Source organism: Nelumbo lutea, chromosome 3, assembly GCF_056320005.1.
Source record: "Nelumbo lutea isolate HS-2025 chromosome 3, American lotus-T2T, whole genome shotgun sequence".
Taxonomy (NCBI): Eukaryota; Viridiplantae; Streptophyta; class Magnoliopsida; order Proteales; family Nelumbonaceae; genus Nelumbo; species Nelumbo lutea.
The window spans coordinates 9,181,468-9,194,965 of NC_142686.1; the positions used below are offsets into that span (position 1 = coordinate 9,181,468).

The 13,498-nt window shown below is 36.9% G+C and overlaps 1 protein-coding gene and 1 long non-coding RNA gene across 4 annotated transcripts; one reads left to right on the top strand and one right to left on the bottom strand.

The window, feature by feature from the left end:
* The first annotated feature begins 75 nt into the window (after positions 1-75).
* Positions 76-6,949, top strand: LOC148862788 (uncharacterized). 2 transcript variants are annotated; one of them, XR_016110014.1, is made up of 5 exons: positions 76-215; positions 320-505; positions 658-758; positions 875-933; positions 6,591-6,949. It is a non-coding gene; the product is annotated as an uncharacterized LOC148862788 (long non-coding RNA). The 2 variants fall into 2 exon arrangements; XR_016110013.1 differs by lacking the exon at positions 6,591-6,949 and adding an exon at positions 1,160-1,379.
* Positions 6,932-12,868, bottom strand: LOC148862789 (ATP-citrate synthase alpha chain protein 1). Of its 2 annotated transcripts, XM_088978578.1 has the most exons (13): positions 12,735-12,868; positions 12,132-12,238; positions 11,224-11,400; positions 10,932-11,093; positions 9,822-9,902; positions 9,467-9,518; positions 9,231-9,345; positions 9,010-9,091; positions 8,092-8,187; positions 7,903-8,004; positions 7,604-7,720; positions 7,399-7,515; positions 6,932-7,280 (listed from the first exon to the last, which is right to left on the bottom strand). In XM_088978578.1, exons 2-13 carry the CDS (start codon positions 12,228-12,230, stop codon positions 7,200-7,202), a joined length of 1,281 nt encoding a protein of 426 aa, XP_088834704.1. In that variant the 5' UTR covers positions 12,231-12,238; positions 12,735-12,868; the 3' UTR covers positions 6,932-7,199. The 2 variants fall into 2 exon arrangements, with proteins under 2 accessions (XP_088834704.1, XP_088834705.1); XM_088978579.1 differs by lacking the exon at positions 7,903-8,004 and having other exon boundaries at positions 12,735-12,867.
* Between the last annotated feature and the right edge of the window lie 630 nt (positions 12,869-13,498).

The window sequence follows — 13,498 nt, forward strand, 5'->3', positions numbered from 1 at the left end:
TGTCATCAACGCTTGGGAGTTGATGAAAGATCTGGAAGAGGAAATACCCATTTCAGTATAAGTGAAGAAAAGCCTCAAACCACAAGCCTTTCTACGAAAAGTAGCATGGATATATATCAAGATTCCTTCTAAGTTCTTCAGTGAGATAAGCTCTCCAAAAAAGCAATAGAAATTCGCAGGGAAGGAGAACAAGCACAGATGGAGCGGATCCAATGGTGACGAAGCTTTCACTGAGCTATTTGTTGGTGATAAGTCACCCCAAATCACCAAATTGTATTGTGATTTGATTAAAATCTTGTTTTTTCGATGATTTCTTCAGCGTTTCTGACGACAAAATCTTCGCCGCTGTTTTTCGTTCGAAGGAAGTAGGGGATAAATGACAGAGAATGACTGCGGCCTCTGCTGTTTTGCCCGAAGACTGCTCGGCGAGGCAACAAGCCCTTCGTTCTCTCTCCCTCTCGGCATAGCCGTCGCAGGTGACGATAGCCACCGACGAAGGTAAAAGGTACACGTGATTTCTATGCTCTTCAGCTCTCTGCATTCTTAAGCTATTTTAGCTCGCAACAAGTATTGGAGTCACCTCGCCGGGCTAGCAACCGTGGTTTTCTGATCCTATTTTTGCATATCAACTTTCTCCGCCATCCGCCTGGAAGTCAGATCACCTCCGGCAGGAAGCAGCTAGATCGCAGTTCAATACAGGAGCTGCTTCAAATTGCATTTCACAGAAACTTCGAATTCAGAGAAAGTGATTCAATCCCGTTAGTGTTCTAAAACCAATTTACAGAAACCTCAATTTCTGTATATTTTTTAGATGTTTGTTTGTGTTCATTCTCTGTTTAGATGTATTTTTTTAGATGTCTATGTTTCAATACAGGAGCTGCTTCAAATTGCATTTCACAGAAACTTCGAATTCAGAGAAAGTGATTCAATCCGGTTAGTGTTCTAAAACTAATTTACAGAAACCTCAATTTCTGTATTTTTTTTAGATGTTTGTTTGTGTTCAGTCTCTGTTTAGATGTATTTTTTTAGATGTTTATGTTCATTCTTTGTTTAGTACAAATGAAAGTGAATGCAGGTATAAGTTTAACTTTAGTGCTCATTCTCTGTTTAGTTTGCGGTTAGATGTTTGCTTGTGTTTTAAATAGATCACCAACCACAGGCGATCATTTTTCCCAACCGGCCAGTGTCCATAGGTTCAGATCATACGAGCCCTGTATTGCTGCTCAAGAGCATTCACAGGCGACTGATATCACCACCGATTTTGTTTTTATTTTTTTCTTATTCCATTCATATTTTCTTTTGTTTTTTCAAATATTTAATAAATTTGTTTGTTGAAAAGGGTGATAAACAACCCTTATTTGGCCTCTCGAAGGCCCCTATATCCATATTTTTCGTTTTTGGGTTTCTGTCAAGTGAAACTTTGTTTAGACGCGAGTAAAGATGGTGATGGAATCTGGATCGGGTCGGGTTGGGTACAACTGGATTAAATTGGTTTATATTGCTCCAGTTTTTTGTTCGGTTTATATTGCTTTTGGTTCAGTTTATATTATTTTTGGTTTGTCTTAAATTGATTCAAATTCCCAAGACACCCAAAAATATTAATGTTTTGCTGAGCGAACTGAGTACAATATGAACTAACAATAATTACTTATAATTAATTAAGCGATAATTATTGTTTGCTGACCCAAATATTATTAAAAGCAATTGTAAATACCAAAATATTAATGTTTTTACCAACATTAATTAACAGCAATAATTAATTACTGATAATTAATTATTTATAATTAATTATTTACCAACATTAATTAACAGCGATAATTAATTACTTTTAAATAATTATTGCTAATTAATTACTGATAATAAGGATACTTATTAATTCGGACTGATAATTAATAACGATTTTAGTAATGATAATTATTAATTCGGATATAATCATTCAATATTTATATTAATTCATAAATATATAAGTAATGTTAATTATTCATATTATTATTATCAATAATAATAATGAATAATAGTAGTATAATCCATTAATTTTTTATTTAGTGAAAGTTAAATTAAAAAATCAATTATTCAACATTTTTAACTAAATTAATTATAAAAGCAATTATTATTTCATTAATTAACTAAAAAATAAGTATAACAAATTTATTACTTAATATACACAAATTAAGTACTTACATAATAAGAATATATTATTACATGATAATAATAATAATAATAGTAATAATAATAATTGATGTAACCGTTTCTGGTCACGTACCATTTTTTGTGATGTATCAATTTTTTTGGCTAAGTACCTCGTTATTTGACCCGGTGGTGACATGCCTTGGTGATGAGCTACTTGGTGGTGAACTCCCTGGTGGAGAACTGCCTGGTGGCGAGCTCCCTGGTGATGAATTGCCTGGTGGCGAGCTCCCTGGTGGCGAACTGTCTGGTGGCAAGCTCCCTGGTGGCGAATTGCATGAGGTGATCTTCTTTCCTTTGTAGGCAGTGGAAGCTGAGGGACCTGCGAGAACTCCATCTTTTCCTCCTCTTTGTAGGCAGCGGGAACTGAGGGACCTGTGAGAACTCCACCTTTTCCTCCTCTTTGTAGGCGGCGGGAGCTGAGAGACCTATGAGAACAGAATCAGAGGATCTAGGGGTATTTTCCCAGCGGGGACTCTCCGACGCTCCGTGCACAGGTCGCGTAGGCTGTTCGCAAGTCGTGTAGGCCACCCGTAGGCCGCGTGTAGGCCGCCCATAGGCCGTGTGCAGGTCACGCCAGGCTGGCGAGACCGGTGCCCGAGTGGGTCACCAACTTCGTAAGTTGTTGCCTGGGTGTTTTCCTAGTTGTCACGAGGTGTCATGTGTCACAATTTCACTAGAGAGCCAAATCTGCCCTCATCAATTGCCCCCCACTCTTGAGCTGAGAGTAACTCAACGAAGGGAGTAGATTTCTTCTTTTGGCCCATAAATCGACGAGCTAGTAAGTACTGATCCCATTCCTTAGGCTTTGGAAGCCGCCTATATGTGGCGAGCTGCCAGTAAGGTGAGGAGGTCTCCGCCAGTTTAGTAGTGTAGCCCTTAGGCTCTAGGGGCAACTTATAGTTCACTTTTGCTGATTTTGCTCCTACTGAGGAAGCGGCTGGATATTTAACAATAGTGTGGCCCATAGGCTTTGGGAGTGACTCATAGTCTACTCTTCTTTGACTTTTGCCCGTGCCGGAGAGGCGACCGGGTCTTAAGCAGTAATGTGGCCCGTAGGCTTTGGGAGTGACTCGTAGTCTACTCTTTTTTTTTACTTTGCCTGTGCCGGAGAGGCGATTGGGTCTTAAGCAGTAATGTGGCCCGTAGGCTTTGGGAGTGACTCGTAGTCTACTCTTGACTTTGCCTGTGCCGGAGAGGCAACCGGGTCTTAAGCAGTAATGTGGCCCGTAGGCTTTGCCTGTGAGGTGTCGAGCTATGATTGTGCTGCATCAGCTTCGTAATGCCGGTCACCCACTCCTACAAGAAGCTACTAGGAGCTCGACCTTCGGGGGCAGCACTACTAACTTTAAGTCGCCAGCTCACACAGGAGCCTTGGAAGGCTTGACCGATAAGGGCGCCTATGTAGTCTGTTGGCCTCCAACTCCCGCGAAAATCACAAAGAGCTCATCTTTGTAGGGGGGACCTTGCGGAGAGGACTGATGAGGCATTATCTGAATTGAAAGTAAGGTTGGTAGAGCTACTTAGTTTGTTAGCTCCCTGCATAGTCTTTGAGTTCATAAAAAATGTAAACTATAAAGCGATAGCTTCAATTTTTAAAAAGTGAGGACTTAGCTTTGGTAAGATGAGAACTTAGATTTTGTAGGATGAGAACTTAGCTTTTTCTAGCGTGTTCCCACAGACGGCGCCAATTGATGTAACCGTTTCTGGTCACGTACCATTTTTTGTGATGTATCAATTTTTTTGGCTAAGTACCTCGTTATTTGACCCGATGGTGACGTGCCTTGGTGATGAGCTACTTGGTGGCGAATTCCCTGGTGGCGAACTGCCTGGTGGCGAACTCCCTAGTGGCGAACCGTATGAGGTGATCTTCTTTCCTTTGAAGGCAGTGAGAGCTGAGGGACCTGCGAGAACTCCACATTTTCCTCCTCTTTGTAGGCGGCGGGAGCTGTGGGACCTGCGAGAACTGAATCAGAGGACCCGGGAGTATTTTCCCAGTGGGGACTCTCCGACGCTTAAGTTAGCACTCTGATTGTAGAGAGCTTTGAAAATGATATTGGAGAAACGAGAGAGCTAGAGAACAAGGATTACCTCCATTTTTCCATCCTCCCCCCTTTGGGGGGTGAGGTCTTTATATACCAGAGTCCTCGCGGGTTAGGTGGGTGAAAAGCCTCCAAACGGTAAGACTCATCACATTCCGTTAGAACCAGGGTACGGTGGTGAACTCCTCGAAGTCGTCAGGCTGGCATTTGTGTCAGGCGGCAAGGTCGGCGCCTGGGCCAGGTTGTTAGGGCGGCGCTTGCGTCAGTCGGCGGGTCGGTGTCTGGGCCAGGTTGTTAGGTCGGCGCCTGTGTTAGTCGGCGGGTTGGTGTCTAGGCCAGGTTGTCAGGCAGGAGATCTTCTTGCAATACGCCAAAATACTTTTGTACCGAGCTACCCTACAAGTGGTGAGCTACCCGGGGGAGCTATGCCAAGCTGCCTGGCTCTTTGGCGAGCTCTTTGGTGAGCTACCGAGCTCCTTGGTGAGCTACCGAGCTCGTAGGGTGTGCATGCCGAGTTTATCGGTGGGCGTCTTATGAGCGACTAGGTCATATCATTTGCTAGGCTGGTCCAGGTCGCGCCAGCCGCTTGCAGGCCGCGCCAGGTTGCGCATGCCGCCCATAGGTCACACAGGCCGCGCACAGGTTGCGCAAGTCGCGCCAGGCCGTGCGCAGGCCGCGTGCAGGCCGCCCGTAGGCCACGTGTAGGTCGCGCCAGGCCAACCAGACCGGTGCCCGAGTGGGTCACCAACTTTGTAAGTTGTTGCCTGGGTGTTTGCCTAGTTGTCACGAGGTGCCACGTGTCCCAATTTCACTAGAGGGCTAAATCTGCCCTCGTCGATAATAATAATAATAATAATAATAATAATAATAATAATAATAATAATAATAATAATAATAACAATAACAATAATAATAACAATAATAATAATAATTATTATTATTATTATAATGATGATGATAATTATTGTTGTTGTTGTTGTTGTTGAACATATAACTATTAATATATTAATAATACTGATTACTATCAGTAATTATAATCAATAATATTATTATCTCCCATTAATTATTTGAATGAGTGAAAGTTAATTTATTAAACTTTTAATTATTCAACATTGTTAACTTAATTAATTACAAAAGCAATTGTTATTTCACTATTTAACAAAAATAATAATTATAATAAATTTATTACTTAATGTGCACATATTAAGTACTCACAATAAATTTATTACTTATTAATTATTACTTCATTAGTTAAATAAATATTTAATTACAGCAAATTAATTACTTAATAATATTAATAATAAATTATTATTATTACTATTACTATTATGATTGTAATCTTATAATTATTTCTGATTTTATAATTATTATAATATTAATATTATTTTAATAATACTGATTATTATTAAAAAATTGTAAGTAGCAAAATTTAGTTACCTAAAGTCTATTAAATCAAATAATTACTTGCTGAAAGTTACTGAATTAAGTAAATAATAATAACAAATAGTTATTTATAGAAATAATTAATAATAATAACAATCATCAAGTACTTAATTAAGTAAATAATAAAAAATGATTTAACAATCATCAGCTATCATTAATGTTTATTCAAAGCGGGTCCCTTAATAATTACCGAATACAGTAATTAAACCTTAAATAAGAATCAATATTTATTAACAGTAATTAAAATTGTTAAGCCAAATCATTAATGTTTATTTGTAAATGCAAAATATGAATTAACAAATCTATTATATAATAATTATACTTGGTTGGAAAAAAAAATTTAAAGTAAATATTTAAATAATTACAAATATAATTCATAATATTACTATATAACAAAAATTTAAATTAAATACGAAAATAAAATAATAATAATAATAATAATAATAGTTAAACAAAATTAATAAATCATTCAAGTTGAATTTAATGACCCATATATATATATATATATATATATAGGGGGGGGGGTCTTTATTTTGTACATCGTTTAGGCTCCATTTGGAAGGAATACAAATACAAATACCTAGATACATATTTATATTAATAATCTTTAGGCTCAGTTTGGAAGGAGTACAAATACAAATATATACAGTACAAATACAAACAAAATAATATAAAATACATAGTTTTACACTGCATATTTGAATTTGTACTCTTCCAAACTGAGCCCTAGGTAAATTGAACTCACTCTTTCCCGGTTTTTTTTTTTAATTGATGATTTGGGCACATCCCATTTTTGTTAAACCGGATATACAGTAGTTACTATTCAAAATGGATTTGATTTAAAGATGAATAGTAGCACTTGGTCTTTTACTCCCCTTCTTTTAGTTTCTCTTACAGTCGGATTGTAACTCTGAACAGATTTCTGAATGAAATTTCTCATTAGCGACACCTCCCAAAAAAACAGAAAAAAAAAAATAGTAGCAGCACCGGCTCTGCTACAAACCATATGAGTCAGCAACTGGCGTATTTATTTGTGATAGAAGCCTTATATTTAACCAGAGATGTGCTACAAAATAGGTTCATTTCAACTGTAAAAGGCCCACAATTACAAAGTAATAGTAAGTTTTATCACCATATGCCTCGTATCATCCAAGAGGATTCTAGCAGGTAATTTAGTAAATGGGAATGGATCCATTAGGTGGATCCTGATGTTCCCAAGTCCATTAGCTGCCCTGTGTTTGGATCATTGGATCATCTCATAATGAATTAATTTGATGAATAGGCTCCTTGATTGTTGCTGGGATACAATCCATGAATCCAATTTGATGTACTGTTTGTTTCGCACATCAAAGTTCAAACTCAATTCTTCGGAATGAATAGGCAGTAAAAACAGGGAAGAACAAAACTTTTTGAGATTTCTAATACAGTACAAAAGTGATAAGAACTAATTTATTATTTAGAAACTCTCCATTGAAACGTGAATAACAGCAAAAGCAGATGACGTCTAATCTAATTTCTTATAATTTTTTACGCAGCAGCGGCGGCAGCAGTGATGCATTCAATTGCCTGTTTGCATATGCCTGTCATTGTTGCCTCGGGTCCATAAACCTGTAAAGGACAAAATTGGACGCCCTTAAGTTTTTGTTTTACTTAGGAATTGTTTTACCTACAATGCATCCACAACAATAAAATACAGTGTAAGATCTCACGTCCTCTTATTTCTTACCTCGAGAGGAATGCCAATTTCTTCCCCAAGAGTCCGCATCTTTGCCAGACCCTTCTGATAATTTGGACCTCCTCTCCTCACAAATATATGCATTCTTGCAGCTTTAAGCTTTGCCTCCTGTTAACCCAACAATACTTTCAGTGCTTATTGTCCAAACATGAAAGGTATTGTTTCACAAAATAGTTCAAGCATATTTGAAGCTCACCTTTTCTTTCAGGGCTCGAATTATACCACTAAATGTAGCAGCAACATCGGTAAAGTTAGCTATTCCTCCTCCAATTACAAGAGCCCTCTTTCGTCCATCAGGATTTGCAGTTGCACACTGAATAGTTGAAGATAATTTAGTCACACAGACAGCTAAAGAGAAGTTAGGTAGCATATGTAGTCATTTAGGCAAGTGATCTATGAATATTTGATTATGGTTTTTATTGTTTATGCACAAATGGTTTACTCAAAGCATATCACAAATAACCAAATTAACAGGAACATAGGAAAGAGAGTTACATCAATTACGACTCTGGCATATTGCAGAACCTCCTCTTCATTTGGGGCCCCACTATACTCTGCATAATTCCCAAGCTCAGAAGCATAGCCAAGATCCCCAACCTGATTAGGTTCAGCATTCTTAAGCATGCAAGTACATAAAATGCTCGTGTGTGCGTGTATGAGAGAGAGGGAGAGAGAGAAATGTACCGTATCAGCATAGATGACACTTGCACCTCCACCAGCTACCATAGTCCAAATTCTTCCTTTTGGGTTCAGAACTGTGAATTTCAAAGATGCACTAGTCTGCCAAGAACAAATAGAAAGGTTCAGATTTCAACATCATCTATAAATGGTTCAAGTACTCGTACTTTAACAATAGATATGGCACTAAACAGGATGGAATGGTTAAACAGGATTTGTGTAGCCAATCCCATATAGTTTAGATAAGGCTTAGATGATGATGATGATCAGACTTCAACATATTCAGAGAACAAAAATAACATTTCTCCATGCCATTGTTGTGGAATAAATGTCTCATTTTGTTGACAATAAGAACTTTAGGCAAAACTCCAAGATGTAGAAAGTAAAGAACTTTGGGAGGGTAGTTTCTAGATGTGCATATTCCTTAAAAATAAGAATTTGCAGGAATAATTTGTTGATACTTAGTTTCTTCTCTTCTTTCATGGGATATGTTCATTTGATGATATTATGGTTATAGCTTTATGTTAGTTTATCTGATATTCTACAACCAATGTAAACATTGAGATAACAATGCAGAAAATTATGAATGACAAGAAAGGTCTTACCGAAGTTAACCTGCATAGAGTAGAATGCTGGAGCAGGATTTATGCAATCCCAAGTAGTTTGGACTTTGGATAAGGCTCAGTTGAGTCAGAAACTCAGAGTAAAAAAAAAAAAAGGTCTAGTGAAAAATTATAAGGGACCAACAACCTAGTTATATTGTTCCTATGAAACTGAAACACCAATAGGAGTACTTGTAAACCATATTGAGATTTTGCAACTAATTATTTCATGATGTGCTTAGAAAGAAAGTTTTCATTAAGACATCAGAAGGGAATGAAAAAGAAAAGAAATATCCATGCAATATTATAATGTTATATCTACCTTTTCATCTAGCCCATGAATAAAGCTTTCTGTAGGACTCATAACTCTTCCAAATGGCATTGGGAATTCAATTTTACCCCACCTGCAAAAGTAAAAACCCATATGACATAGATACTAGAGATTCTAATCCATAAATCAAATTATGAGTTCATAGAACTATTCAGTTTATATGATATGTCAAAGATAAAAATCATTAGTCTTATAGGATAAGTACTCTATACCTCTTAAAGTTCTTGAAAGCAGCAGTGTCATCCAGCTCCCCTCTCATATCCAAAGGATAAGGCTTTCCATCAACCAAAGTAAAAGGGTTCATCTCTAGGAAAGTGAAGTCCAGATCTGGTAGCATTGAAATTTAAAGTTAATTGCCAGTTATTTAAGTCGCTGCTATAGTAAATTAGTTATCCTTTGAAACTCCAAAAGAATTAGCAAAATTAAACTGTTCAAAATTCATGCACACCTGAAAATAGAGCAAAGATCACTTTGATAAACTCCTGAAGCTTGTCTTTGATCTGCATCAGTAGAATAACATTACCATCATTTTTCATATTAAAATTCTTCATACAATGACTATGAAGTAAGACAGAAGTATATATGATGCATTAAATTTTTTTGGTAAATGCATGATGCATTAAATATGTATCACCTTTTCCAAATGTGCATTAAGAAAGTTAGGCTTGCTGGGTGGATTAAAAATTCCTACCACCATACTGCCAGTTTGAAGTATTGACTACAGAATTTTCATTACCCATGTCCACAATAACCATAAGAAACAGAAGAGGAGTCCACCTAGTTACAGACAACAAGTATATTACCTCTAGTGGTAGGGTTGCAATTAGTGGAGCACATGTTTCAGATGTGAATGGCACCCCAGTTGGAACAAATATGGTCTTTACCTGAACAAAAGGTATTAATATATTCAGTGATTGTAAAAGGATGAAATATTAGGAGACCAAGTCATGGTGAACTTTTTTATAATGGGATTAGCAGGACATAATAAAATTGTTTATGTATTATCAAACCTGTTTTAATAATTATATTGTTTTCTTTACCTGAACAAAAGGTATTAATACATTCAGTGATTGTAAAAGGATGAAATATTAGGAGACCAAGTTATGGTGAACTTTTTTATAATGGGATTAGCAGGGCATCATAAAATTGTTTATGTATTATCAAACTTGTTTTAATAATTATATTGTTTTCTTTACCTGAACAAAAGGTATTAATACATTCAGTGATTGTAAAAGGATGAAATATTAGGAGACCAAGTTATGGTGAACTTTTTTATAATGGGATTAGCAGGGCATCATAAAATTGTTTATGTATTATCAAACTTGTTTTAATAATTATATTGTTTTCCTTTCATCAGCAAAGGTAAAAAATGGTGTATTAATTTATATGCGTAATATGAAAACATTGAAGTACCAAGCACCAGTATTCAATACTAAAACAATGAATCCATGACTATCCAATGATCAAAATCAGATCCCCTATACAAAATACAGAAAATACTTCAACTCAGCAGTGAAAATACTCCAAAAGGCTTGCTCCTTCAGGCTTCTGATCCCACAAGATTAATGGCTAGCAAATTTGCTGATCTAGTAATCCAATGGAAAAAAGAGTTCAAACTAGGGATGGCACTCTAATATTTTGAAAAGTCTCACTATGTTCTTTCCATAATAAGTTGAACCCGTTTAGTTGGGTCAAGGCTTAGATGATGATCATTATGTTCTTGACATAATAAAATGGTTTGAAAATCTCTATTTATGCATCTATGTTTTTTTATTCTAATTTAGGCATCTATTTTGCATACTATAAATGAAACTACAAATTCATGTAGGTCTTTGTTTTATTGTTAAGTATTCATGTAGGTAGGTCTTTGTTACAATATGTTTGTACATGAACCAACAAGAATGGGAGCATACCTTGTCCCAGTTTTCTTCAATTTCAATTCCCCCACACTCTGAAAAGCTTATACTACAGCCAAGCCGCTCTGAGACAATATTGAGATAAAATTCTTCATTGTGTGGAATAAAGGGTTCAACAATGAATGTTGTTATAGGGCCCTTGCATCCACCCATCTCTACCTACAAGCGTACAAAGATAAAATATAAATTGAATAGGCAGATGATTTATATAGGAGTGACGTATGATGTTAAAAATAAAACAATTTCTACTCAGAACTCATTAGAATTGGACCTATGGAATATTAACTACCTCTTTTCCAAGACGCTCCTTCACAAAGGTAGCAACTTCTGCCAAATCTAGATTTAAGGCCACCAATCCACTCTTCCCACGCTTTCCAAACAACATATCAGGCTTTACAACCAGTTTTCCTGATAAAAGCCAAGGTTCTCTTTCTGCTAGCTCATTGAAATCAGTCGATTCTGTAATCTAAGCATCAAATAGTAGGTAAAGACATTCTGTGGTTAGATAACGAGCCGAATCTCATAACCAACCCTTCATATATTTCATGCTAAATTAATACCAAAATGTTCTTTGACAACTAAAGGAAAACAACTGATGGAAATTCAAAACATTGAAATGATCCAACTACATGTAGATGCATAATTGCTTAACTTCTGGGGTAGAAATGTCTGGAAAGTAGCAACAGAACAAAGTCCATCCAGCGGGTTATCATTGAGGAGTGTGCCCAGTGACGATAAGGAATTTTAATTTTTCAATTCCTTTAGTGCTTATAAAGAATTTGCTAAGAGTTGATTCTGATAGTGGTAAAAGAGCAAATAACTACATTCTGTTAACTAGGAACTGCATTATTGTTTTGAAAGCGATAATACTTGAGCAACATGGTTAACAATATATAAGAGATTTGAAATATATATATATATATATATATATAAAGGCGAAATAGTCTACAAGTGTTCTTCAAAAGCTGTAAATATAGAGTTGTAGCTAACTAGCTAGACGCTTCCACTAAAAAGCCAGAAGTCGCCACTTCTAGCTTTGTAGAAGCGAGGTACAGCTGTATGGGATGAGCAGGGTCTCTTACTTGAAAATTGAAATGCAGAGTTCTTAGCATTAAGCTTATAAACATCCAATAAAAAAAAACGAAAAAAACGGAAAAGAGTCCACTTTTAGCTCTAGTATATGGAAGTTGTATATACCTGTGCCGATTTAATGCCTAATTCTGTACCAGAGAGCCTCTTAAAATGCTCTTTCAACAAGCGCTTCGAATCATACTCTCTGATCTTCTTCCGAGCCATTCTTTAACCTATTTAGACGAAACCTCGTATAAGCATAAAGTGTTGTGGGAATATGGGGATGAAAATCGGATTAAGCAATAAATCTTATCCAAAATGTCCAAGAAACCACAACATCTCAAATCCGAACGAGTATAGAGAAATCCAGAGAGCAAAATAGATCTGCAGAATCAGATGAAAGAATTCGGAAAAAAAAGAACCGCATAAAGAAATAGAGCAATGAGATGAGACCGATGAGCTCAAGGACAACAAAGACAAAGGAAGTATTAAAATTTAGACGTTAGAACCATAATAAATCTACATATTTTTAGAGGAAAAATAGGATTTTCGAAACGAAACTTTAGCGCAGATCACCAAACGTCAAAAGTGTGGAAACTAAAATAGAAAAAGCAGATAAAAGAAGAAGTAAATTTGAAAGAAGGAAAACAGGAAAGAGAGTGAAAGAACAGAAATTAGCTCCAAAGAAGAAGTAGAACTAGCTAGAAAAGGCGTAAGAAAGGAAACTACCTCCAAAACTAAAGCCCGAAGCAGCAGAAAAGCGAACAGTGGAGAGGGAGGTGAGGTGTGATGGAAATGACAACTCCTCGCTCTCAGCGTCTTGCCTACTTATAGGCAAAATTGGAAATTTTGATTATTATATAATTTTATTCTCGCGGGAAATTTTTTATATAAAGAAGGAACATGTATCGAATGATGACATCATGAGACACCTAACCGTTGAAGTGAAAAGTGAAGACCAACTGCCTGTTTTTCGTGTCCTCGTGGCTGCCATACTCGGGGATGATTCTGTACTCCGCAACCTAGAAAACTAGATGCAATGTGGCACAGCAGTAAACGTAGGATCATTAAAGCAGGTTCTTACGTGGGAAGCAGAAGCAGTTGGAAACCAAGAGCCATTGATCGGGAACTGGAAGTTAAAATGTAGAAGTAGTAAATGGAAGGGTGACCCAGACCCAGACACACCATGAGAGTCTGAGACCTGAGTAGAGACAAAGCCCAAGCCCATCTTCATTCAACGGCTTTAGGTCCGTGTCAGAGTGAACGATTGACGTAAAATAAAAAGCCCAAACGGCAGCCGAAGAGAAGAAAGGTCCATTAGTCCATATTGTTGAGCTCCGTCGTAAATCAGACGGTAGACGAGAAGGAGATGACGAGTACTCCTAGTTCCAAGTCAAGCTACCTAGCGATAGGCTAATTGGGGAAACGAGGGAGTGGCAGCAGTTGATGGTTTTTTGGAGTGGAGTGGAGGACTTCCTGTGCAATTCGGGTTC